Genomic DNA, 24,905 nt, shown 5'->3' on the forward strand with positions numbered 1-24,905 from the left:
GTAGTCCGGTTTTAACTGGCCAATACAAGAGTAGCCCTCTTCATCTGTTTCACCAGCTGGTCGGTTCAGATGAGAATACCCTCCTGTTGCACCAACCTGACAGTGGAGGTGGTAAACTCTATACTTTATCATATTATTTCATATTTAACATATCATTATTATGAAATAATTGTTATAAAGGATTTAAAGGACAAAAATGTATAAAGTTGATATCATACATGCTCGATAATGTAGATTATATCAGGATCACATTAAACTATTTAAGCAATGTCACATGAAGATCAGTATTCAGTACTATACCTGGTTGCTGTCCCCGACTGTAGCGTAGGTAGGGTCAGCAACAAAGGTTGGATTCCTGAGAGGTTTGGGGTTAAACATAAGCTTGTTTATGTCTAATAGTTTGATATATTGGGCCAATTTTTCAATTTCGTTCATCTAGTCATCTTATGATAATATGATGTTACATGTATATAATATACATAAGTTTAAAATATCAGAGTATCAGCTCTGGATGGGACTTTCAACTTGGCCATCATCAAACCTTGATGACAAAGGCGCAAATTTCGTCCATCAAACGAGCATTTGGTATTTTTTATAAAGCCGAAGAGTATAAAAAGACTCGAATCTCGATCAGATGGAGGAAATCAATGATGCAGCCAAGACCCACGCGAATATTTAGTTCATCGCGTCGGTAGAAAACTAAAAGGATAAGGTAAAAACAAAGGTTGAAGACATCGCTTTAATTACACTTTTGAAGCTCTAAACTGCCAATTAATAACGATGACCAGCTATCAAAACATAAAATAATCATCGAATCATGAAAAGTGCCGAATCATACGTATATTATTATGTACCCAATATGCTCCTACTGCTTACACATCTCATCTACGCAGGACAGTGAACCCCAAAGTAAGATAACAAAACCGGATATATAGAAAGAGATCAGTTCAGGGAGATCTATTCCAACGACTACACCTACCTTGATCCGTGAGGTACATGTCTTGGTTGATCGTTATGAGATCTAGAGTGCGCACATTTTAATCGACCAATTAAAATTACATGAAATACGAGTACCGATCTTGATTATAAGTTTGCATTATGACGTACACAAACGCCGGACACAGAACGTCAAAAAGGACGTGATATTATTCTCGTGGACCTTTTAACTAAACATTGTTCTATCCTTGGAGCTTTATCTTCATTAAAAAAATGCTTTGCAATGAATGATATTGTTATTACTGTTTAACAATTTGGACATGTCTTCAGAAACTGAGAGTTTGTGGCAAGCAGGCAAGTAGCCTGAACTAAAGACATAGTTGTTGAATAACGATGGAGGGGTGGATTCTTAAATTCTGCGAAGCTCATCACTTGAATATCAGATCATTCGAACAGATGAAGAAGTATTTGGGCCAATATATATTGTTATATTATATAGTAATTAACATAATAAAATACATTGTGTGTAGTGGATAAACATAGCTAATAATTGATACGTCTACTCACGGGAATTCAGCTCCATTCTTTGGAGTATAGGATCTGTCTTTATTAACTAAAGATTACAGTCATGTTAACATTCAGATTGTAATAATTAAGTAATTAATTAAGTTCTCATTGATAACAGTTCAAATAGCATGAGTAGTATTAGATTCACTAAAACTCAAACCTCATACAAAATTTCTTGTCAATCTAGCAACACTTAATGCTATTTTACAAAATATTCATTACTGAACTCACCTTTGATTCTTCTGAGAATAAAGAAGACTACCACTGCGATGATGACAATGAAGACAACTCCGCCTCCAATACCCCCTCCTAGTATAACTGGCAGGGGATCTGCAAATACAGTTTACTGTAACATTATATTACAATAACTACCTTACTCGGGATTATTATGACCGGGATAAAGTGGCGGGTTTAGGGTAATTTCGCCATATTTTTCCCGAACCACATTTTCACCGGTCGTTAATAAACCCGCCGACTCAGCTTTTAGGGTTCCCAAGGGGTTTGGGTGCTCATATTTTAATCGTTGTCCTATATTCACTAAATAAGACTATTGGGACACTTGTTGTAGGTTTTTCGACTTCATTTGGCTAAAATTACAAAAAATTCACCTTTTTGCCCAATTCTTGTCATATATCCTTATTGTCAAAGTTGATTTAAATAGGCCAATTTTTAATTTCTTAGGTATTGACTATCTCTACATAATGAAATAGGACTCAAAGTAAAAGTAACAGTTAAATTAAAACTCGAATTAATTAAAACGGTCAATAACATGAATCAGTTTCATCAGTCATTTATTCATAATTCTAAACAATGTGAACGATGCATTCTTTCGAAGATTTTCTACAAATTGAGTCATAATGGTTATTTGATACACGTAAACATGTAATGCTAATTCAAAACAACGAATTTGCTAGAGTCTACTTTCAACAATTATTGATAATTCGACTTGTTTCACAAGTTTTAGCAATGCGAAAATTTCTGAACCTGCTTATCTCTAATAAGGAAATTTACATCTGAGACAAAATTTTTGAATCTAAAATTGAAAGGTTGGACACCGGTAAAATGGCGACCGGGAAAATGTGGTGGGTTTTGAGCAATTTCGCCATATTTTTCCCGAACCATATTTTAACCGGTCGTTAATAAACCCGTCGTTATAATCCCGAGTAAGGTATACAATAACATACGATAAGAATTAAATATAGATATCTAGAATTAAATATACATATATATTATTCGTTGTATGACGTATCGACTACGTTTGCTTAGTATACTTTATTCCTACCGTTTTATTACATTTTTTACTTTATCTACCTATCACTATACAGTATACATATTTAATCTTAAATTATCATTTTAGTGGAACTATGTAAAAGGGGATCGTTGCTAGCGTTAAAACTGTTTTAACCCTGCCATAGTCAGTTGAAAGTCTGATAGCATATGTTCCGTTTGATTTGACCAAACTAATGCCTTTCATTGCTTTATAATAGGTATTCTGCAGATTCCCAACTTATATTTCTGCCAAATTTTAAAGCAGTTAATATTTTATTGAGCCAATTTAGAATCTATACAATAAGCCGGAGCTGACACTGAACAAACTGATCCTCTGGAAGCCGAGTCATGGGCATACTAACAGGGGCGACCTTACCTAACACTACTAGATAACCTAAAAGCAGATACTGGGCTGAAATCAGTAGATGAGATAGCTAGACTGATGGAGGACAGAAAGCTGTGGAGAACTGTTGTCAATGGATCTCGGGAATACTACCCGCCTTAAGTCAAGTAAGTCACAATAAGCCCAATCTTGTTTCTACAGCGAAGATATTGGCACACTTCGCTAAAACAAATATTGGAAGTAAAATTATTTCTGTACCCTGGCCCTACTATATTCCAGTGGAAAGACGGAAAGTAGTTATAACTACAGGGTGGGCCAAAAGTCAGTGTGCAAACGTTGGCCTTAATAGCTCAGTCACTGAGTGCCCAATTGAAATACTTCCTTCTGGTATGACTTAGTACCACCACTGGTTCGAGGAATTTGTCAACTCGAAAAATATTCGCGTTCATTTTTTTCAAATGGAGGTTCATTTTCACATTTATTTGATAGTTTGGATAGTCGGATCAAGCTAAATGTTATTGAATTGTGTTTGGCCATTCGAATTACGTTTGTCCTGAAAGAATTAGAACTGTAGCTTCTCAGATGACCGAGATATGAAGCATAACGAGTTTATTCATTACGTGTGATCAGGTGATTGGTTTACCTAATCACGTGATAAGGTGACCCCGTTAACTACCCCGTTAAACATTATGGGAATTGTTAAGGGTGCCCAATTAAGGTGTCGTGTCACGGTGTCACATAATCACCCAGTCAATTTTGTTAACGAGATACACAAAATGTTTGATAACTTCGTCATTTCTAATCCGTTTTGCCTCATGTTTTCAGATCATATGCAACATTTGATAATCTACCGTCTCTGAAAAAATTAGGCGTTCAGCATGTTCAGAGAAAACAATATAGGTGTTTTAATATTGAATGGGCGTGGTCTAAAATATTCGAATTTTCAAATTTTGACGACGGAATCCTCGAACCAGTAAGTACAGTATGCCATCTGCAAAGCAACAGCTCTCAAATATAAAACACGGCGGAGGTATAAGACCCAACGTTTGCACACTGACTTTTGGCCCACCCTGTACTTTCCGTCTTTCCACTGGAATATAGTAGGGCCAGGGTATAAATACCCAATACATCATATTATTATATTATTTGTAAAATTATTTACTCGAAGATAGCCATGAACTTACTTTCACACCCGGTAGTGGTAGGACCAGTAATCAGTGTTGATGATTTAAATGGTTGACTAGATATCGTAGTTTGGGCGTTACAGGAGAAATCATATTTTGCATAATCGCACGTGGTTGTGACACTGAAGACAAACTCCTGAAAATGATTTAAATATAATGGGGCAAATTTTATTTTCCTATTGTAAGTGCAGGCCACAGCAATACGAGAACTCCACGAGAAAGCTAAAGAAAGATATTTTAATCGAATTAAGCCTATTTCAAATTAATGAAGCGAAGAAAAATGATTGCTAAATTTTCAAAAGACCTGGCACTCATAACATTTTCAGTACTAATAAACAAATACAATTGGAAAGGAAATAAACCGTTAAAGTAGTAGATTTAGAATCAAAAGATTCTGGATTAAGAAGGGTAGGCAGTGTACCGTCCTGTTTCTCGTAGGTTAAACTTGCTGACGGAGCGGGAAATCCTGAAATATAATACGATGTAACGATGCATCTTTGAAGTGTGAGCCGTGAGGCCACAATCTAACTTGTCATACTTTATAATAGAATAGTGACGAGTATTCATCAAAACTTTAAATTCATCAACATTAAAAGATAATCAAGTTATAAAATACCTTCGACGCGACAGGTTACGGTTATCCGCGAACCCTCTTCACTGAACTCCCCACCAGTATGACTTACAGTTGGAGATTCTAAGTATTCTTTGTCTGCAGAGAGAAATTCAATAAGAATAGGTTTAGATACACCTAATAACTTATAAACTTATACCAAATTTATTTGAAAAATTATAAACATAAGCCATTATATGAACTGAGCTTTTACGTCTAGTATTTCAATATCTTGGAAAAATCAATGCCACTCCTACGAAAGGAGTACGACCGTTGTTAAAGGAAATGGATTAAAAAATCAGATATTTTGATCTAAAACTCAGAACGTGAAAGTATATACTCACTAGCTATAAACACTTCCACAGCTCCTGATATAGTTTTTTCCCCATCTGCAACATTGCAGTTAAATGTGCCAGTGTACGATGTTAAGGGTTCTCTCATGGTTAGCGTTGAATTCAGTGTAAAATTATCTTGATTTCCCTTTACAGTATCCACAAATTCGCTCAAATCCAAATCTGTACTATGTGTCCAGGTAACAGAGGACTTATCGACCAAGGGCTTCCCCACAATGATGCAATCTATTTTTATCTCCCCATTAGTGAGAACCGATATTGGTTTTTCAGGGACATTCACCTGTGTTTTTCTCACTGAAAAATTTCGAACATTCAATAATTTTCTATCTATTAAACTATTCAGATTAAAAAAAAAGAATGTAACATGTTCAACAAAAATTGAACTGAAAAGATTTTACAATTTCACTAATATGTTGTTATCTGGATTTAAATGTTTATGAAAGTAAATTCCATACCAGTAGTCAATGTTACCGCTGATGACTCCATCACTTTTGTGACTTTTCTGACTTCATTGTATCCCTTACACTTATATACACCGTCTGAGTCGTAGTCAGATTTAAAAGTATATTTACAAACAAGTTCATGTTCTCCAGAACATGTAAGATCTGTCACTGGCCCATTTTTCGTCCATGTCATAGAGTCTGAAAACAATTTTGTTATCATGAAATATCGATTTGTTTTTATAAAGGCAATACAAAAATTCCAACAGAAATTTCAATTTCAAGTTAGTTATCGACTATCCTAATAAGCCAACATCGAATAAGCTCACCTTGTTTCGGAAGAATCAAATCGACTTGGTGAGGTGGCAGGCCACCTACAACTTCACAAGTGATCGTTGTGTCTTCGTTGTATGTGAGTTCGCTATTCAAGCCTGCAAAAATGACATCACATAGATTAGGCATTTAACTTGATCAATAAAAATTGGATGGTAATGTTTACAATCCCAAGCCAAAACATCAGAAAAATGAGTTAACCATTAACATTTTCTTCACTTAAATAAATCACCCAAATTAACGTTACATGTCAATTTACTTGGGCTGATAGTAGCTGTTACTTCTTTATAAACTGTAACTCTGAAGTTTATTGTAGTAGTTTTCAAAGCATCGGTTTTTGCTCGGTTTTCTGCAGTCACAGTGTACGCTCCATCATATTCAAAATCCACATCACTGTCTCCAATTGTACTAGAACATGTCATTTCATTGGTCCCAGTACACATGCTTATATCGAGAATCACTTGGTTTCCTTTTTTCAATGATACTAGATGTGGAGGCCGACCACCATTAAGTGTGAAGTCAAAAGTGAAGGAGGATCCAAAATCGGTGTCAAAATCGTTTATCTGTGCAATTTCCACGTCTTTGACTGAAAACATTTTTATTCAATTTTAAATGTTTTAAAAATACTAATGAAGGAATTTTTATTCAGTATAAAAATATTCATGGGTAATATTAACCTTACAGTGGTATCATATCGTTATAGAACTGCAAAAATGGTTATAGAACTGCAAAAATGGTTTTATTTATCATATTTTTGAGTTAAAAGACCAAGATCAAAATAACCTTGAAAATAGGATAAATGGCAAATCAGTGGTACAGAAAATTATAATTAACTGTTCAGTATTATACAAATATATAATATAATCAGGATGGTACATTGTTGAAGATAATAATTCGGTCAAAATTAAAGTCCCTCAATTTAAATATATCAATTGCAGACAAATTATACACTATGTAGTATGTATATATGGGGGATAAGTTCCAAGACACCGTTTTTAGCATCAACACAGAGAAAACTTATTAATATGTGTCCAGGAATAATCATCATGCAATGGAAATCATCATTAACATCAGGATTCAATTTTAAACAACCCCCCTCCAGATCATTAATGTAGGTGATTTTATTTGATGAATAAATATATTTTAAATCACACTAATAATATGATCCAATTGTTTATGTAATTACAGAACATTATTGATATTTTCAAAAAACCAGCAATCGAATAGATGTAATTGTATATTAGACAAAATCAGATCCACAAGGTTAGAAAAACAAAAATGCAATGATTGTTCCCGCTGCATAACACTAATAAAGATCAAGAGTATTTGAAAATGTGCATCTGATTTGACACTACTTTTATTTGCCAGGCTGCCTGCTTACCAACGACAGCATTTTTGATACTCTTATTCGTCTTTTCCTCGTTTTTAAAAGCTTTATTCTTCCCTGTACACTTGTATGAGCCATTGTTCTCATATACCACTTTGCCAATCGTATGAACATATTCAAGGGAATTCTTCTCACGGGTAACCTTGTTTGATTGATCCGTATTTGATTGATCCGTGTCCTCATATTTAATTATTGTTTTAACGACATTACTACCATCATCAAATTCGACCAACAGGAAGAATGGAGTTCTTCCACCTTCAACTTTGCAAGTCAGAGTTAGCTCAGATCCAAAATCAACTTCATCAGAAGTAGAACTTGAAGTAAGTGTTGCTTCAACATCTTTCACAACTATTACTTCCACGCTCTCCTTCGTTTCTTTCACTGCTGAAGACTCTGGGAGCATGTTGAATCCCGTACAGTTGTACTTCCCTATCAAAGGAATCATTTAACAAACAATAAAAAATAACATGAGGAATAAACAATTTTTTAAAAGAGCAATATCATCAGAACTGATCGCTTCCTAAACAATTTTGATTGACCACAAATTCACTCATAATGCAAATATATTACCGGTATTGTCGAAAGAGTCAGACGTTATTTCATGAACACATGTTACTTCATGATCACCATTGCAATTAAAATTATTCGTAGAACTCCTGGGGGTTATTAAATCATCACGATGATTTAAAATTATTAAAATCATGCAATCATTGAGATAAATACTATCTTCACCAAAATACAGAAAATACAATAAAATTTGAAGAATTAGCTGTATCTCTAATAGAAAAATATTAAAGAGATAGGTCTTAGGTCTGGTCGTTTGATTTTCTTAAAGACTTCATTATAAGTATTAATAAACTGTGTGAACTCACGAAGAATCACGCGTCCAAGTTATAGTAGTGCCACCAGGAATTTCAAGGGTAGCTTTGTGAGGTTGAAGACCACCTTCGATGTAACAAGTGATTGATAGTGGATCACTACCCCACGACAATTCCGTTTCGCTGTGCATTTGAAACATTAGATGTTCATCTATAACAAAAGTAAAAACTAAACATTTACTGCAATTTCGAGGATTGGGATAACAATATCACCAAATCGTCTGAATGGAAAAGACAAATTGAAAAGAACAAGACAGCTTGAATGGATGAAACAAACCAAGATGTAATATTATTGATTAGTACCTGTTCGGGTTGAGTACTGTTAGCACAGATTGTGATATTTTTGCGGTAGCACTGACACTGCTGCTTACTTCTTTGTTTCCAAGTGCTTTATTTTTACCCACGCACATATATATTCCACCATCGGAATAATCTAAAAGCATATCATAAGGATAACCTAATATCAAAGCTTTTCTTCTGCTTATAGTTGGAAAATTAATTTAGCAGTTTCATCTCTAAGAAAATATAATGTGCGACGAATGTATTCATAAAATAACGTACCAATAATGCCCATATTATAGACACATACAAATTCGTAGTACGACTTCGGAAGAACAGTGCAATCAGAGGCTGGAGAAGCCCAGGTGATCACAGATAGATTACTTTTCTTCAGAGCTACTTCATGAGGACGTCGATTTCCTTCAGCAAAGCAAGTGATCTGTAACTGTGAACCTTTGTTCACTATACCAAGATCTGATATCGAACTTGTAACATCTTTCACTGAAAGAGCCATGTTTCTATGGAGACTGTTCTCCAACAAAAGTACCTGTTTCCTCAAATTAAGATGTCATAATTGTAGTTGCTAATCTGTGTCTTATTGTTACTGTTAACGCATACAATTTATACATATTATATAGCATATTCCAAATGAATGGATACCATTTTCATGAAGAGTGAAGACGTAGATGATAAGGATATTAACTTAGAGAAATATATATGAACCAATTTTACCGCACTAACCCACTATGATGTTTTCGGATTTCTCATCGTTTTGTTCGTTATTAGAAGCAGCTCTGTTCTTGGACAGACATTTGTAAGTACCATCATGATCGTAGCTGGAGCTTGTTACAGAGTGGATATAAGTCAATGTGTTGAGCTCTTCACTCACTGTAACTGAGGCTGGTGATTGTGATGACTTGTTATAAAGGACGATATCGTTAACGACTGAACTGTCAGGGCGTCTAAGATCCAATTTCAGATAGAATGGAATTCGTCCACCATCAGCCACACACGTTATAAGAAAAGAGGCTCCGAAGGCAACCTCTGTTGTGCTTTTTGTCAAGGTAACATCGACATTATTAATAGGAACTAATGACACAGTCGCAGATTTGGTTTTGTCGGTGGTCTGACCAGGAAGTCTATTGTAACCGTCACATCTATAATCTCCTGAAAATAACAAGTATTAAAAATAGGGTACATGAGTGAGACGCAAGAAATTATTAGCAACTGATAAATTTCTGAACGTACATCAGAAGTCTTCTGATGTACGTTGTTTCAATGATGACATAACGTGAACAGTGCTCAGGGTGCTAGTGTTGCATTATCACGATTATTCTCAGCAGTACCTAGGAAGCTCTGTCGTCGACATTCGCATGTAAGACCACAAAATGATGCGGTTCCAATGAATACACATTGAAACACATTATCGAACCAAAAATCGTGATTGAAATTTATTTTATTATTTAAAAAGTTTTGGTAAAGGAGTTAAAGGAGTGTAAAACTGGATCAAGTATGGATCAAAATGATTTTTCCCTGGTTCATCAGTCATGATGGTATAACTATACAGTAATTATTAACTTGAAGACATAAATAAGAAGTCTTACCCTCATCAGTGTATGTGGGACTCGATATTGTATGTTTACATGTCAATTCAAAGGTTCCAATACAAGTTAATGTACCTCCGGAGCTGAAAAAGAGTGCTAAGAATGTGGAAAATCTATTGCAAATGACCATTTTTATAACAATAAACCACGTATGTCCTAAACCCTCTCCTGGATGCAAAATAGTTTCCATACCTAGAATCTCCCAGCCAAGTTAACACTGTACTGTCTGGTGTAGTCAGAGTTACTTTGTGGGGTTGACCTCCTCCTTCAACGTGACAAGTTATAGTAAAGCCAATACCGGTAGGAACTTCAGATTCACTGAACGTTTTATAGTTAGACAATGAACAGTTTCGCCATCGGTAAGAACCAAAGATTTGCAATAAGTTCGAACTATTGATAATCAAATCGGAAAGTTCATCCTTGCCTTCAGTATCAATTTAATTTGATTCCTAACCTGGATGGAGTCATAGATACTTCCACAGTTTGAGACACATAAACATCTATAAGCTCGGTAGTTGTTACCTCCTTGTTGTTTGCCACAATGTTTTTTCCGATACATTCATATTTTCCTCCACTTGTATAGTCTTGTGTGGTTTAATGATATAGATACTAAGGTAATTGAGAAAAAAGCATACAATGCTAAATATGAAATAATATCTGAGTATACAATACTGTACCTATCAAGAATTAAGAAGTTTATAAATAACTATAATAATAACCAGCAGTAGTTGTGTATGTGCACTTCAACGAGAATGAATCAGTGCTTGAGCAGAAACCACTATTAGTTGGGTAGGATTTGATGGATATAGAGTCGTGTTTCAGTTCAACACTTTCAGGTTTTCTTCCTGAGATGAAGATGGTATTAATTAAACATACTCGACTTAATAAGAGAAAAAATGCATCTTATGAATTAGATAGTAGGGTACCACCTAAATCATCGCTATTCAAGCCAGGTTTGTATGTGACTTAACAGTCAAAAATGGAAAGGTGAGGGCTACATTAATCATTCCAATTATAATCTCCGCAGTCCGAACGATATGGGGCGTGAAAAACAAAGTATCTTTGACTCTTTAAAAAGATTATTGCCAGGTCTTCTTTAGTTTTTTGAGTAATGAGAGAGTTATTCAATCTTAACAGCTGTATAGTAGGGAATAGCGTGGGGTGCCCTACATAGACTGAAGAATATCTGGAAATCCAAACTCTCAAAGAGCCTCAAGATTAGATTGTTCATAGCGGCTTGTGAATCAGTACTGCTCTACGGATCAGAAACCTGGACACTGACAAAGGCTCAAGAGAAAAGTTTGGACGTTACATACACAAAGATGTTGCGTATGATGCTGGGTATCTCATGAAAGGACAAGGTCAGCAATATAATTTTGTATGGTAGCCTAACAAGGCTGTCAAGTGTCAAACAAGTTACGAAGTAGGAGATTAAAAATGGCGGGATACTGCATCCGACATCCTGAGCTGCTTGCCAGTGATTTAGTCTTATGGCTTTATGGGAACCTACGCACGGTAGAGCACAGCAAGGCCGACCAAGACAAAGCTACTTGTCTATGTTACTGAAGGAAGTTGGGACAAACTCTAAAGAGGAACTGCGAACCCTGATGCAGGACAGGGATATATGGAGGGGGTTTTCTGGCGTAGATCGGACTTACCGAGGTAGCACCGACATAGTAGCTGTAGTAGTAGTAGTGTATTGTAGGACATAATAAAGTATATTTTCCCCACTATCGATCAACTTCATCAATTAACCGAGAAACCAAAATTGAATGATGAAACATCAATTATTACAAAACGAAAAAAGTTAAATAAATGTATGATTAACTACCTCCAGTTGTTAAACAGGTGATAGTAAAGGTATCCCCAAAAGAAGGAGTATCAGTGCTTGCTGAGAGGGTAACAATTACATCAGACACTACGGTTAGAGTTTTGGTGTCACCATCCGTTTTTATGCCACTGTTGTCATTTTCACCTTCACACATATACACTGCCGAGTCTTCTAATGTTAACGAACTGATCGTGTGCGTGTATGAAAGGGAGTAAGTTTCTTTCACAACATCAGCATGACTACTACTACTGTCTGATGAATCATACGATTTTAAGGCTACATTGCCTTTCTTAAAAGTCAGTTTAGTTGGTAGAGCATTTCCCTCGACTTTGCAAGTATAAGTTACAGGAGAGTCCTTGTCCAGTTCGGTTCCTGAAGGGGATTGGGCTAAACTTGCCTCCACATCTCCCACTGAAAGGTTTGATAGTTACAAAATCAGATTATATTCTACTGACTTGCTTAACAGTTAAGGGGGCAGGGGGGTCTTTATGAAATTTCTCTCGAAATTGATTTTATAGTTGTTTCTGATAGAGGGGAGTGATATCTACCAGATGTTTTTGGTCCCATGGAAAAATTTTGTTCCTAGCCGAAATTATTGCCGGTCAAAGGTCAGCGCTCATGTGTAATTGTATTGCGCGAGCGATTTTCAATCGCGCGCCCTGAAAATCGAGTCTAAAAATCTATCTTCTCCTACATGTTTTGAGCAATCACCTTGAAACTTTCAGGATATGTTCTAAGGACCATTTAAAAACTTCTGGTCTATCAGAATTTTAAAATAGGCCTTAGAAAAGTTTTTATTCGATTTTGAAAATCTTGGACCTCGTTTTTTTTTGACGATTTTTTCAGGTCCAAGATTTTCAAAATCGAATAAAAACGTTTCTAAGGTGTGTAGTCAGTGTAGCTTACGTTGCAATTATCGAGCTCTCTTATCTTTTGTAAATTGCGATAAGTTCAGTTTGCTGCTACCGCGTAGTTAGCCTTTGCGTGTGTACTTGTACATTCCTATACAAGTAGATTATGGAGGATGATCGTAAGGTGACCCAATCTCTGGACCAAATTCAAGGATTCGAGTATGATGAACAGACAAAATTGAAGGACAGTGTTACTAAGTGGTTCATTACGCTGGGAAAAGAACTGAAAATCGACGACAGAGATATTTGTGGAGATATGGACAGAGAAATATTTATGGCTCCAACTGTCTATAAAAAGCATCTGGCACTTCGGCTTGTGGAAGCAATAGACCTCGTTCAACGGCATGAATGCCAGATGGGTAAAATGGAGGAGATCATATATTTCTTGAAGACGGAAGCGTTAGAAGACAAGGATAAGTTGATCAGGCTGCAGGGCCAGCTGCTTGTACAGAAGGACATTGTACTAGAGTTGTTTAAGACGTCGGTTAAGAAGACAGTGCAAACAACGGTGGAGTCAGGGATAAAGAGCTACAGTGCAGCTGTACAACAGAACAGTGCAAGTGGTACGGTCTGCAACAGTAACATCCTGAAGAAGGTGATGAAGAGTGTGGCTGCAGAGGAGGACAGGAGCAAGAACCTGATCGTGTTTGGGTTGAAAGAAGAAGAGGGAGAACAGCTTCCAGCGCTAGTAACCGCAGTTCTGGAGGAGATTGGGGAGAAACCTCACTTCGAAGCGACTAGAGTCGGCAGGAAGAGTACGACTATCCGACCAGTAAAGATCACTGTCCCAAGCTCTACAGCAGTTCAACAGATTCTGACGAAAACAGGAAGACTGAGGCTAGTTGAGACCCACAAAAATGTATGGATCTGTCCAGATAGATCTAGCGAAGAACGAGCAACGAGGAAACATCTGGTTACGGACCTGAAGAAGAAGAGGGTTGAACAGACTCATCTCGACCACTATATCCGGTACGGGAAAGTCTGTAGCCGTGATAAGAAACCACCGTGAAGCAATTCATGTCTCTCGGACACTGATCAGTATTTGAATGAGTATTGTGTATCTTAATAGTTCTCGGACGTTATCTGTATTTGAGAGACAATTTTATAATTTATATACGAGCTATTTCTTGATTGTTTCACACTTCATATTTCATATTTTGTTTCACACTTCATATTTCATAATTTTATTACTAGGTGGAGGTGACGTTATTGAGACTTTGGGCGGCCATAAACCTCGTGTTTTAAAAGTTGTCCTCTGAACTTGTTTCACTGACCCACGCTTTATAGCATTTATACATTTCGGCCCATTTTATATGTTTGTTCGATTTGCTGTACATTTGTATATTTGCTATTTTGTAAAAGTTTCAAATCAAATCAAATCAAGGCCTATTTTAAAATTATGATAGACCAGAAGTTTCTAAATGGTCCTTAGAACATATCCTGAAAGTTTCAAGGTGATTGCTCAAAAAATGTAGGAGAAGATAGATTTTTAAACTCGATTTTCAGGGCACGCGATTGAAAATCGCTCGCGCAATACAATTACACATGAGCGCTGACCTTTGACCGGCAATAATTTCGGCTAGGAACGAAATTTTTCCATGGGACCAAAAACATCTGGTAGATATCACTCCCCTCTATCAGAAACAACTATAAAATCAATTTCGAGAGAAATTTCATAAAGACCCCCCCCCGCCCCTGCCCCCTTAATCGATTTTAAAGAAGTGTGAATATATCAGAAAATATTGCAGTATTTCCTTTCTACACTCTGGACTCTGGAGCTACAGTGAATTCTACGAAACAATCTCTTTGATCATTCATATTTCTATTCAATATGTCATGCCAAAAGTTACCTTTGTGCAAATACAAACATTATCAAATTTCTTATAGTGTAATAAATTACTAAAATCCAACTGGATAGGTTGCAGTATCACAGAAGCTCACCTATCGTTAAGCTGACATCATCATCAGATGTTTTTGAAACACCATCAATGGTATTGCTGCCTTCACACAAATATTCTCCTGAATCTGAATACGTTGGAGAAGAGAAAGTTTTTAAGCATTTCTTTACATTAGTTCCTGTGCATGTTGATGTCCAGGCTATTGGGGATGAAGAACCTTTCTTTTTGAGAGTTGGTCTGTTAGGTTCCGGGTAACCCTCAACAACACAGGTTAAAGTGATACTATCACCTTTGTTGACTGACGTTTTACTGGCAGTCAGCTCAGTAGTACTTGCTTTCACTGAAAAATCACATTACTCTCAGTAACATAAAAGTTATCAAAACATTTAAATACAAAAGTTCTAACAAACTTATGCCACTAAAAATTAGTATGGATCGACTACCAATAAACATATTTTGTAAATAACATACAACAAATAAATATTCATGTTCTTACCGTATTGTAGTGTTATCTTATCAGAGCTAACTTTCCCCATGTCAGTACTGTCAGTTTTATACCATCTTGTTTGCACTGTGCACGTGTAATCTCCGTTCTTTGCAGAACTAAATCCGGACACAGTGATCTCATATTTTGAAGTATTGGCAATAGAACTACAAGTTATGTCTCCACTAGTTTGTGGACAATCTGTCCTCACAGATTTTGGATCACTGATAGTAACTGATTCTATAGGGTACCCACCCACAGTACATGTAAATGTAGCTGAAGTGCCATCTTCCACACTTTTACTTGTAGGAGTGATGCTACTAGTCGGATCACCTGCAAGATGATAATCAATCACACTAAATTATTTATAATATGGTGGATCAGAATCCAGATTAACTCAATGATATAGTGGACTGAATTAGATACAGTAATTATGGCTTTTAGTTAAAATCATGCACAGCTTATTTAATATCTATCCGTTATTAACACCGACAACATAACCACTCCATTCAAGTCTATTTATCTAACATTTTAACAATGAATTAATGAATCACACATACTAGCGATAATAACGTTCGTCGTTTTTTGATACCAAGTCATTTTGACCGGGTCATTGTACAGCCCACATTGATACACTCCACTTCTTGCTGACTTGATATCAGACTCAAAAGTGTAAGGAAGTGTAGAGGATACTTGAGCTCCTTTCTTGAAAACATGTTTCAGAAAAGTGGCAGTAACAGAAGAGACAGAGCCATCACAGTTTATCTCAAAGGGTTCGTCAGACTTAAAGTTATCAGAGGTGTCATACCACATGTACTCAGGTGGAGACGTGGAGAATGTGAACTGGAGAAGGGGATCAATCTCAGCAGCTGAAATTAAAGTGACATGATTGACATTGTCATGTATCTTGCACATTTAATTATTAAGATTAGAATCAAAAAGTAATACATGTGTCATTTTCAGGTGTCTTACTTTGAACAACAAACAACACTTTCTCTGCGTCAGGATTACCACAGGAAGCACCATTCACTATCTCACATCTGTATTCTACAGACCCAGCACTGTCAGTCTGCACAATATGCTCTCTCGAAGTAGATACTTCAGGACTATTAGAGTTGCTACCTTTCCTCCATTTGTACTGAATATCCCATTTATCACTAGCTCTACAAACACCTCCACACATCAGAAGAACTTTATCACCAACATTTGGGGTGACTTTGCGATCTCCGGTTTCATCAACAGCCAGCACAACATACCCCGCTGCTATGACTCCAGATTGAATATCATAATCATTATTCTCTGCAGATAAGACACTTAATAAAAAATTCCAATCGTTTGTTTCATAAAATCATAATATCATGCAGAATGTATACACTGCATACTTACCAGTGTTTTTCCAGTGTCAATATTTCATATAATTCTTACAAAGTGAAAAAAATGCCCTTATGGCATCATTTAGATTCAATTTCAATGTCTGAATGATATTTTTTATGTTTAGGAGTTACAAATGATTAGGTAAAATACTTTCTAAGAAGATGGGATCCAATCAATTAAGAGTGGCGTTTTAGGGGTGGTGACATTTTAGGGGGGGGGGGGGGGGGGGGGTTTACCTGTACTAGTGATGCATCAACTTTTAAACCCCTCGACCAACTCTAGGCTAAATAATGCAGAAGTTTGTACAATTTATGGAACAATATTACTCACGTTCTTTAACATCTAGGATTGTTGAACCTAATGTGACACTGTTTCCGTTACCCCTTGACACTGCTTTACAATAATAAGTTCCACCATCAGACGTCTGAGGGTTAAATATTACCAGGTCGTATTGACCTAAGTCTGTATATTCTGCATATTTACTGCCTCCAATATCAAGTGTTATAGAATTAGAACCAGTAGACCCACTTGTGTAATATGTCCACATATTCGTATATTTAACTTCAACCCTGTCAGTCTCAGTTCCTTTGTACCAGTAAACATCGTAGGGTTCTCCATTTTTGATTGCTGTACTCCAATCAGGGACATTATCATTGCACTTTAACCTCCAAAGAAAGGCACTAGGGTCAGCTTCATCATCTCCGGTTTCCGATTTTATATTTTCATAGCTGTCCCCAGTGAAACTTAACTTGTCTGAGAAATATAAGATTGTACTAATATGGAAAAATTGTACAACATTGTTTAATTATAGTAGGGTCTAGGGACTTTAATTGTTACTCAGTAACTGAACATCAACTATCGTATTTGAACACAACATGTATAAATTAGGGAATGTTAACGTTCAAAGTAGGTAGTAGAAATTCCTGATAAAAATAATGATGTCCTAAATAAATTAATAGTTTAAGTGCTACCAACCTTCCAATGTGTACTTTACCATTGCAACATTACTGAGAATAATATCGTCTCCATAAGTAGCTTTACACTGGAACAAATTACCCTCTCCACTTTCATCAACATCAACTGCGTCCACTAAATACTCTGCTCCTGTAGCTCCACTAATCAGGTCTGTGTTCTGAGGAGGAGTATTGAAGTCTGATTTTAGCTGGTACCAGGAGTATGCTATAATACCAGTTCTTCCAGTAGCTACACAGGACAAAGTAACAGTTCCACCAGGATTAATAGTTTGTGACTCAGGTTGTGATGTTAACTTAAATATATCAGGACCTGAAATCGATATAGATTTAAATATTAATAGTTATTGATGTATTGAATGAGCCAAAAACTTGAAACATAAACTATTCGGCATTCTTAAAAATTCGCTAGGTAATTAATAACTTATAAAGGGAAGAATGCGACAGAGAATGTTGTACCCTTCTTTTGTATGAATGGCATTTGACAAAACTTATAACTTTATAAAGACTAATTACCGCATTTTGAGTTGTTAAAAAGTAGACATAGCACAAATCTGAAATTGTAGTTCTTTTTAGGCATTGAGAATCCTCCAATAACAAGTAAAAAACTTCAATAAAGATGATGTTCATGATTTGTTGTAATTTAATATCACTTAAAGCAGATATTATTTATATATAAATAATATCTGCTTTAAGTGAAATTGAACATAATCGTTAAATTTACAAAATAATTTCCAGCAAATTTGCAACAGTCAAGATACCCTACAAATTAAAATGTTCAAATTTTAGAATATAAAATGAACATTCAATTTGACTTACAGAAGCAAGAAGTTCTTCATGTTGACATGGTCGTACCTCCATTTACGTTGGCTACACCATAATAACACTATATGATTGAGAGAAGAGGTTACTCAACAAATCACATTTATTGAATTGAATTATTGTACACTTAACTATCTCCCTGGCGCTGAGATTTGGAGTGTAAATATAACGTGTGCAAAACCCAATTTAAGAAGAATTAGTACCTCTACTCGTGCATTCTCCGAATGATTACAAATAAATTATTGAAATTTAACCTTAAAATCACTACTTATGTTGATCACCATCCTTTCAGCTTTGTGAGTGCCGTCTCTTCAACTCGGTTACTCGATGTCTTAGGGCTGCGCGGTATGATATTAAAATTTCACGAAAGATTCGGTGGTAGACTCTAAACTCTTAAATTATATCACAGTCAAAGTTCTGTCGGTTTTGGTCGAATTACTTTGGAGATTATCGTCAAGTTGTACGGAAATATTATATAAATATAATATTGTTAAACAGCTGTGTGACGATTTTAAGGGGGGGGGGGGGGGGGGGGGGGGGGGGGGGGGGGGTTGGGGGGGTTTCACTCTAATTTTCTTGTGAAATTTGATTGATAGCAAGCGACCAACAAACTGCCTGGTAAAATCAGAATTTGGCAGCCTAACTCAAAATTCCACTCCAAACTTAAGGTCAAAATGCGATTTTACGTTGATTATGAAAATTTCATGAAAAAATATTGAAACCTATTGAGTTCTATTGTTTTGAGCGAAATCAGTTTCGCAAATGTTTGTTTGGGAACCAGCTTTGTTCACTGGTTAATGTTTACTCAAGAATTTATACATACAATAATATACAATAATTATATACCTAAATCTGCTAGTATAAAACCTAAATAACTCTATAAATATACTCCACACGCAATTATGGACCTGGAAGTAAGATTAAATACATCAGCTTAATACACAAATCAAAACAAAATTCTAGAAGACTGACAGTCTTGTGTTGAAAGACGAATATGATTTAGGAGCTTATCAAAAAAATTTAAAATCTTAGCGAACCAGGAATCCATGAATCCAAGCAAAACTCTGTCTTAACACATTTCAATTTTCAAACAACAATTTTGTCCACACTACACACTTTGCCTCCTTTTATGAAGTGTCTCTTATCTGGCTCGTCGTTCGATCTCTTCTTGAGTTCTAAAACAAGCTTTTGCTGTTCGGCACGTTCCTCTGGAGACCTATCTGTACTGATAAAGACTTTACTGAAAAGTTCTGAGCTACGGAGATGCCTTGCTCTAGTCAAAATCTGCTGCACGATTGTGGAGCTCGTCAAAGTCACATTAACAGGTCTATCAGCCACCTGTTTCTTATCCTTGGATTTATTCAAACCAATTCTGCTAGCTTCTATTTTTGGCTTTTCGCCAAGTTCTAACAACACTTGACCGACCTTGTCACATAAAAGCTCACCTTTCTCTTCTTTAAGACCAAATAACATCAGATTCCGACTTCGGTCTCCTTCTGCTACAACATCCTTAATGACATTCTTAAAAATTTTTCTATCCGAATCCAACAAAGGACCTGCTGCTGAGGTTTTTGATGCCTGTACTGCGGCGCTGTATGTCTTCAACTCTGATTTCACAGTATCCTCGACTGATGCTACAACAACAGATTTCAAGTCATCAAGCTGCTTGTCTTTGGCAGCTAGTAGCTCTTTCTGCAATACAACTACTGTCCCCTGACTGTCAATTACATCGGAGTGCAATTTCTGATTATATTTCTCCAGCCGATCAATGTACAACGACTGTCTATACATAACTTTTAACGCAGCGTTAAGACTCTGAGCCATGACTTCCCTGGAGATTTCTCTTTTACCACTGAAACTCTGAACTGCACACGCGTTAACATGATCTGCTTTAGCAAGCCCAAGAGTTTTCCGGATCCATTCAGCTGCATCATCTTTCACTTCATCAAGCTTATAAGCCACGTATTTCTCCGATTTATACATCACACAACCACGGCACCGGTTAAACAAGCAAGTCTTATCAACGTAATGATAAGTAACTGATAAGCGAGCACAAACGTATTGAAAAGTGTAATTACTGAACTGAAATATCGTGAACTGAGATATAATGGGCGATTTTGTTCATTTTTTTGCGATTATTTAAACTCAGAATCCATAGTTAGGTTAATATTGAGCTAATAATCATAACTCGGTCATTTTTGTCTAATCTTGATGAAAATTCATGTAAGAGTTTAGAAGACCACTAGCTACAAGTAGAGCACATAAAATCTGGGTTTTAAGCATGTTAAGATGATTTGGCATAATTGGGCATAATTTGGACCAAATATGGGCGTGGCTGTCCCGCTGGCACCGGTGAGCACCCAGAGTCTGCAACCCCTCAAAACTTCGGTCACAATATGCCCTAGTGTGTTGGTCAATTGCTATCTCAAATTTCACAAGAAAATCAGGGTGAACCCACTTAAACCCCGAAACCTCGAATCCTTTCATCGAGGATATTGAGTTGAAGAGACGTCAGCGGAATCATACTGCGATATTTCTTGAGTGTTAGCAGGTCTGTGATACATGCATCAAGATAATTTTTGGATTATAATAATGCTGAAAGAATTGTGATCGACATGAGTAATTATTTAAAGCGAAAGTACTTCATTAGTAATCGTTCGGAGAAGACACATGGTTCGAATTCTTCTTGCTAGTTGTGTACAAGTTCTAGCAAAAATCCAAGTCTCTGCGCTGGGGTGACTATGTACTATCGAATAATTACAAATTACTTTGGTAATACAGAGTGTTTCAAGACTCGTGTCTTGAAACACCCTGTAGATAAATTAAGAAGAATGTTATTGTAAATTGAACACGAGAATAAAAACTAAGCTGGTCATATATTTATTCAATAATCAAACGGCTTATCATATCTAATACAGAATTATTGAGCTTATCAATTAAATTTAAATAAGAAATTATCAAATATGTAAGAAAATCTGAAATATAACATTAAGCAGTTTAAAAAAATCAAAATATGAACTTTCTTAACATCGGATAGTCTAAATAGATTAAAAAATCGAAGACGGAAATGTATGGCTAAAGGCTCCCAATCGAGCCAGTATTGAAGAATATATTCAGCCAAGTCCTAACCGTGTTCGCGTTGTTGCTGTATATCAGTGGCTGTGGGAACTGGGAAGGCTTCTAATCATCCCATAAAACAATATCCATACATTAATAACGATTATGATATCTTTGAAAATAAGCTTGTTAAAAACATGTTTTTAACAGCCGACTTTCTTGTTTTGAGTCCTATATTTCCTCTCCTAAGTCAGAATGTGGTTGCACTCATGGGCACAATCAAGTTATAGTCTTCTGTCACTATCCCGCTGTCACTACAGTGGAGAAGACTAAATGTAGCGCCAGGGTAATGACAGAGCATCAGTCAGCACCGCAGAAGTGACTTTCCATGTGGGATAATATCAGAAGCATTATGTTATACACTTTCATATTCTTCAAAAAGCACACATTTTAAGCTGGTTCACTTTAACTCATGATTGTGATAAATTGTAGGTTCTTTAATATTGTTTCTTATTATGTCTTCATTTCGAGCATAATCATATGGTGTATCATCTGGTGCAGCAACAGTTTGTATCACAACGTCATTATACACGTGACCAGTAGTGGGCGAGGTTCCAGCAACTGTGTTGACATAAGTAGCCTCTTCGGGGGTAACATGGAGAACAACATTATCATAGTTGTGTCCAGACGGGGTAATCACTTCAGCTTCCCTCGTTTCCATCTTCAGCTCCCCTCCTTTCAGGTTAGAAACACCAGTATTTACATAAACCACATTTCCAGCAGATGAATTATTCTGATTTCGTAAGCGCAGAATATAAATCCCAAACACAACAAGTAGAATGAAAAAAATAAGTGCAGTACCTGATGCTATCCAAACTCCAAGAAATGGGGCAGAGTGGTCTGAAACATTAATAAAACTATTAATTACAAAACTTTCACAGATATTAATTATTTAGAAATGTAGAGTTATCTGTTTCATTAGCAGATGAGAGAACTTTAATGTAGGTGTACACTGGTCAGAAAAATAAAAATTGTCATACATCCAGAATCCAGATCCCGATGGCACCATGACGGCCCTGTGGCGGCACTTTAGTCATGGTACCATCGGGATCCGGATATATGATCATACAAATTGTTTCTCGACTTACTTTCACATCCGGTAATGGTAGGACCACTAATCAATGTTGATGATTTACATGATTGACTAGATATCATATTTTGGGCGTTACAGGAGAAATTATATTTTGCATAATCGCACGTGGTTGTGACATTGAAGACAAACTCCTGAAAATGATTTGAATATAATGGGGCAAATTTTATTCTCTATATTACAAGTGCGGGCCACAGCAATACAAGAACTCCACGAGAAAGCTAAAGAAAGATATTTTAATCGAATTTAGCCTATTTCAAATATATGAAGCTAAGAAAAAAAAATTGCAATTTTCAAAAGACTTGGCACTCATAACATTTTCAGTTCTAATGAACAAAAATAAAATTGGAAAGAAAATAAACCGTTAAAGTAGTAGATATAGGATCAGTAGATTCTGGATTATGAATAGTAGGCAGTGTACCGTCCTGTTTCTCGTAGGTTAAACTTGCTGACGGAGCGGGAAATCCTGGAATATAATATGATGCATCTGTGAAGTGTGAGGCCACAATTTAACTTGTCATACTTTATTATAGAATAGTGAGGAGTATTAACACCCTACGCGCGTGGGGTGGACTCTTGGGGTGGACTTTTATTCAGCGCGTATTTTGTAGCCTGTTCAACTTGACGTTTTGAATCGTTACTATCTCAATGTCACAGATACATAGAATGTGAGGTGATCATCTTAAAGAGAAACGTCTCAGCTTTCACCTGGTGTAAAGTTTATCTTTGTTCTCAAAATATAGCTCGCTCAGTGTGCAACAGAAGTTGACATTACAATAACCACGTCTGCGACCGGTCGTCAGTTACCGGAGTCTTGCACAAAATTGGGTCCCTAAATTAAAATTTTATGACACAGTTACGATGAACTAGTGTCTAGGGAAACATTTGGTAAAAGTTTCAACTCTCTACTATAAAAATAGCTATAGTTATTGAAGATAAACCGTGAGAAAATTCCTCTTGTCCGGATCGACGCTCTAGGAACCTTCCTTCTGTACCACGTGACAACGATTAGAGCGTCACGTGGCCGTCACGTGACACAAGTGCGCGCGTTGACTCGAGCATTCTCGTGGGAAATCCTGATTGCCTGATCGATCTCCTGGGAAATCCTGATTGGGCGTGAAAATACCGGAAACAGGAAAGAAAACCTCAAATTTGCAGTTCATTTCCTCAGTGCCGTCAGTTGTGTTCGTTTGCCCTGCTAAATAAATTTCACTCCGCCATAATCCCCTACTGCCCTATCCAATGAACTGTTTCTGTTACAGCTGTCATTCTGTTAACTTGCTAACTTAGTCTTATAAATGAGCAGCTGATCGATTAATTGCTTGAACTGTGCACCCTTTGTTTTTTAAATACATAAGGTCAATTTTTCCATCGTGAAACTTAGTCACTGAAGACAACGCAATCTGGCTCTGCCTAGATCATTTGGAACATCCATAGTTAGCAATACTTTAATCGTTTAGCCAGTTATCAATGCCACATAGTAGATTTTAGCCTGTTCCAATCATTCTTATGTCGAGTTAATGAAATTTATGAAATTGCCTACCGTTCAAATCGCTCTCTGTTGTTAGCACCACACTGATTAACTACAATGTTCCAATTTTTTAGATAAATTATGTCCGACAACGCAAATTTTGTTTGTACTACTTGTTCTAAGAAGTATCGGACGAAGTGCGGCCTGCAAAAGGTAATACTCCAGTAACGATCTACTTTTATCATCTGTCCTCTGAATCTGAATTATGCCGCCATTTTGCCACGATAAATGTCTCTTGTACTTAAAGATTCCATTCATAGCAAATTTTTATTCTTACATCTTACCATCAATTTTTCATGATTCAGCACACTCGAATGAAACATAAGCAGGAGAAGCGGGAGTTTATTTGCCTGGAGTGTGCGATAGTGTTGCCAGAGAGGCATAGTTAGTAACATAATTACTTTGTACATTGTAGAATAACTTTCTTCCTGCTTGCAATTATAGGTATTCCGATATTTGGGCGCTTTTCGTAGGCAATATAGCAATGCAACTGTTGAGCACTTATTTGCAGAGAATTATTTGCTTAGATAACCTGCAAAAATCTCGTTATTTAACAATTCATGCCGCCTAGGATTGGTGAGACATATGAAAGAGGTACACCAGCCTCGAAAGTTTCAGTGTGATTTCTGCACTGATGAATTTTGTAGAGGTACGTTAAATAACTAATTGAAAACAATTCATAATCATTTGATA

General features: G+C 36.4%; 2 protein-coding genes across 5 annotated transcripts in view; both read right to left on the minus strand.

Moving 5' to 3' along the window:
- Nucleotides 1-5: 5 nt before the first annotated feature.
- Nucleotides 6-18,534, minus strand: LOC134825681 (hemicentin-1-like; the record flags this gene model as incomplete). 4 transcript variants are annotated; one of them, XM_063837883.1, is given in 31 exon segments in its annotated part: nt 6-96; nt 301-355; nt 980-1,021; nt 1,504-1,549; nt 1,735-1,833; nt 4,300-4,435; nt 4,662-4,765; nt 4,916-5,008; nt 5,254-5,556; nt 5,718-5,903; nt 6,032-6,133; nt 6,295-6,621; nt 7,417-7,851; nt 7,993-8,078; nt 8,295-8,423; nt 8,604-8,733; nt 8,862-9,080; nt 9,321-9,746; nt 10,184-10,266; nt 10,376-10,501; nt 10,638-10,767; nt 10,903-11,028; nt 12,015-12,425; nt 14,867-15,163; nt 15,320-15,640; nt 15,868-16,176; nt 16,280-16,606; nt 17,012-17,434; nt 17,657-17,965; nt 18,169-18,206; nt 18,472-18,534. In XM_063837883.1, coding segments are annotated over 31 exon segments (5,929 nt in total), but the record flags the coding sequence as incomplete, so codon positions are not given.
- A 2,898-nt stretch (nt 18,535-21,432) lies between these two features.
- The window catches only part of LOC134825685 (hemicentin-2-like), a 37,664-nt gene continuing 34,191 nt past the window's right edge, over nt 21,433-24,905 (minus strand). Inside the window, exons 24-26 of the mRNA XM_063837890.1 lie at nt 23,044-23,147; nt 22,680-22,815; nt 21,433-22,431 (exon numbers count right to left, since the gene is read on the minus strand). Coding sequence (XP_063693960.1) covers nt 21,992-22,431; nt 22,680-22,815; nt 23,044-23,147 — 680 coding nt within the window. The 3' untranslated portion in view covers nt 21,433-21,991. The remainder of the gene's footprint in view (nt 22,432-22,679; nt 22,816-23,043; nt 23,148-24,905) is intronic.

The sequence above is a fragment of the Bolinopsis microptera genome, unplaced genomic scaffold (assembly GCF_026151205.1).
Source record: "Bolinopsis microptera isolate Bmic1 unplaced genomic scaffold, MBARI_Bmic_1.0 sca8, whole genome shotgun sequence".
Taxonomy (NCBI): Eukaryota; Metazoa; Ctenophora; class Tentaculata; order Lobata; family Bolinopsidae; genus Bolinopsis; species Bolinopsis microptera.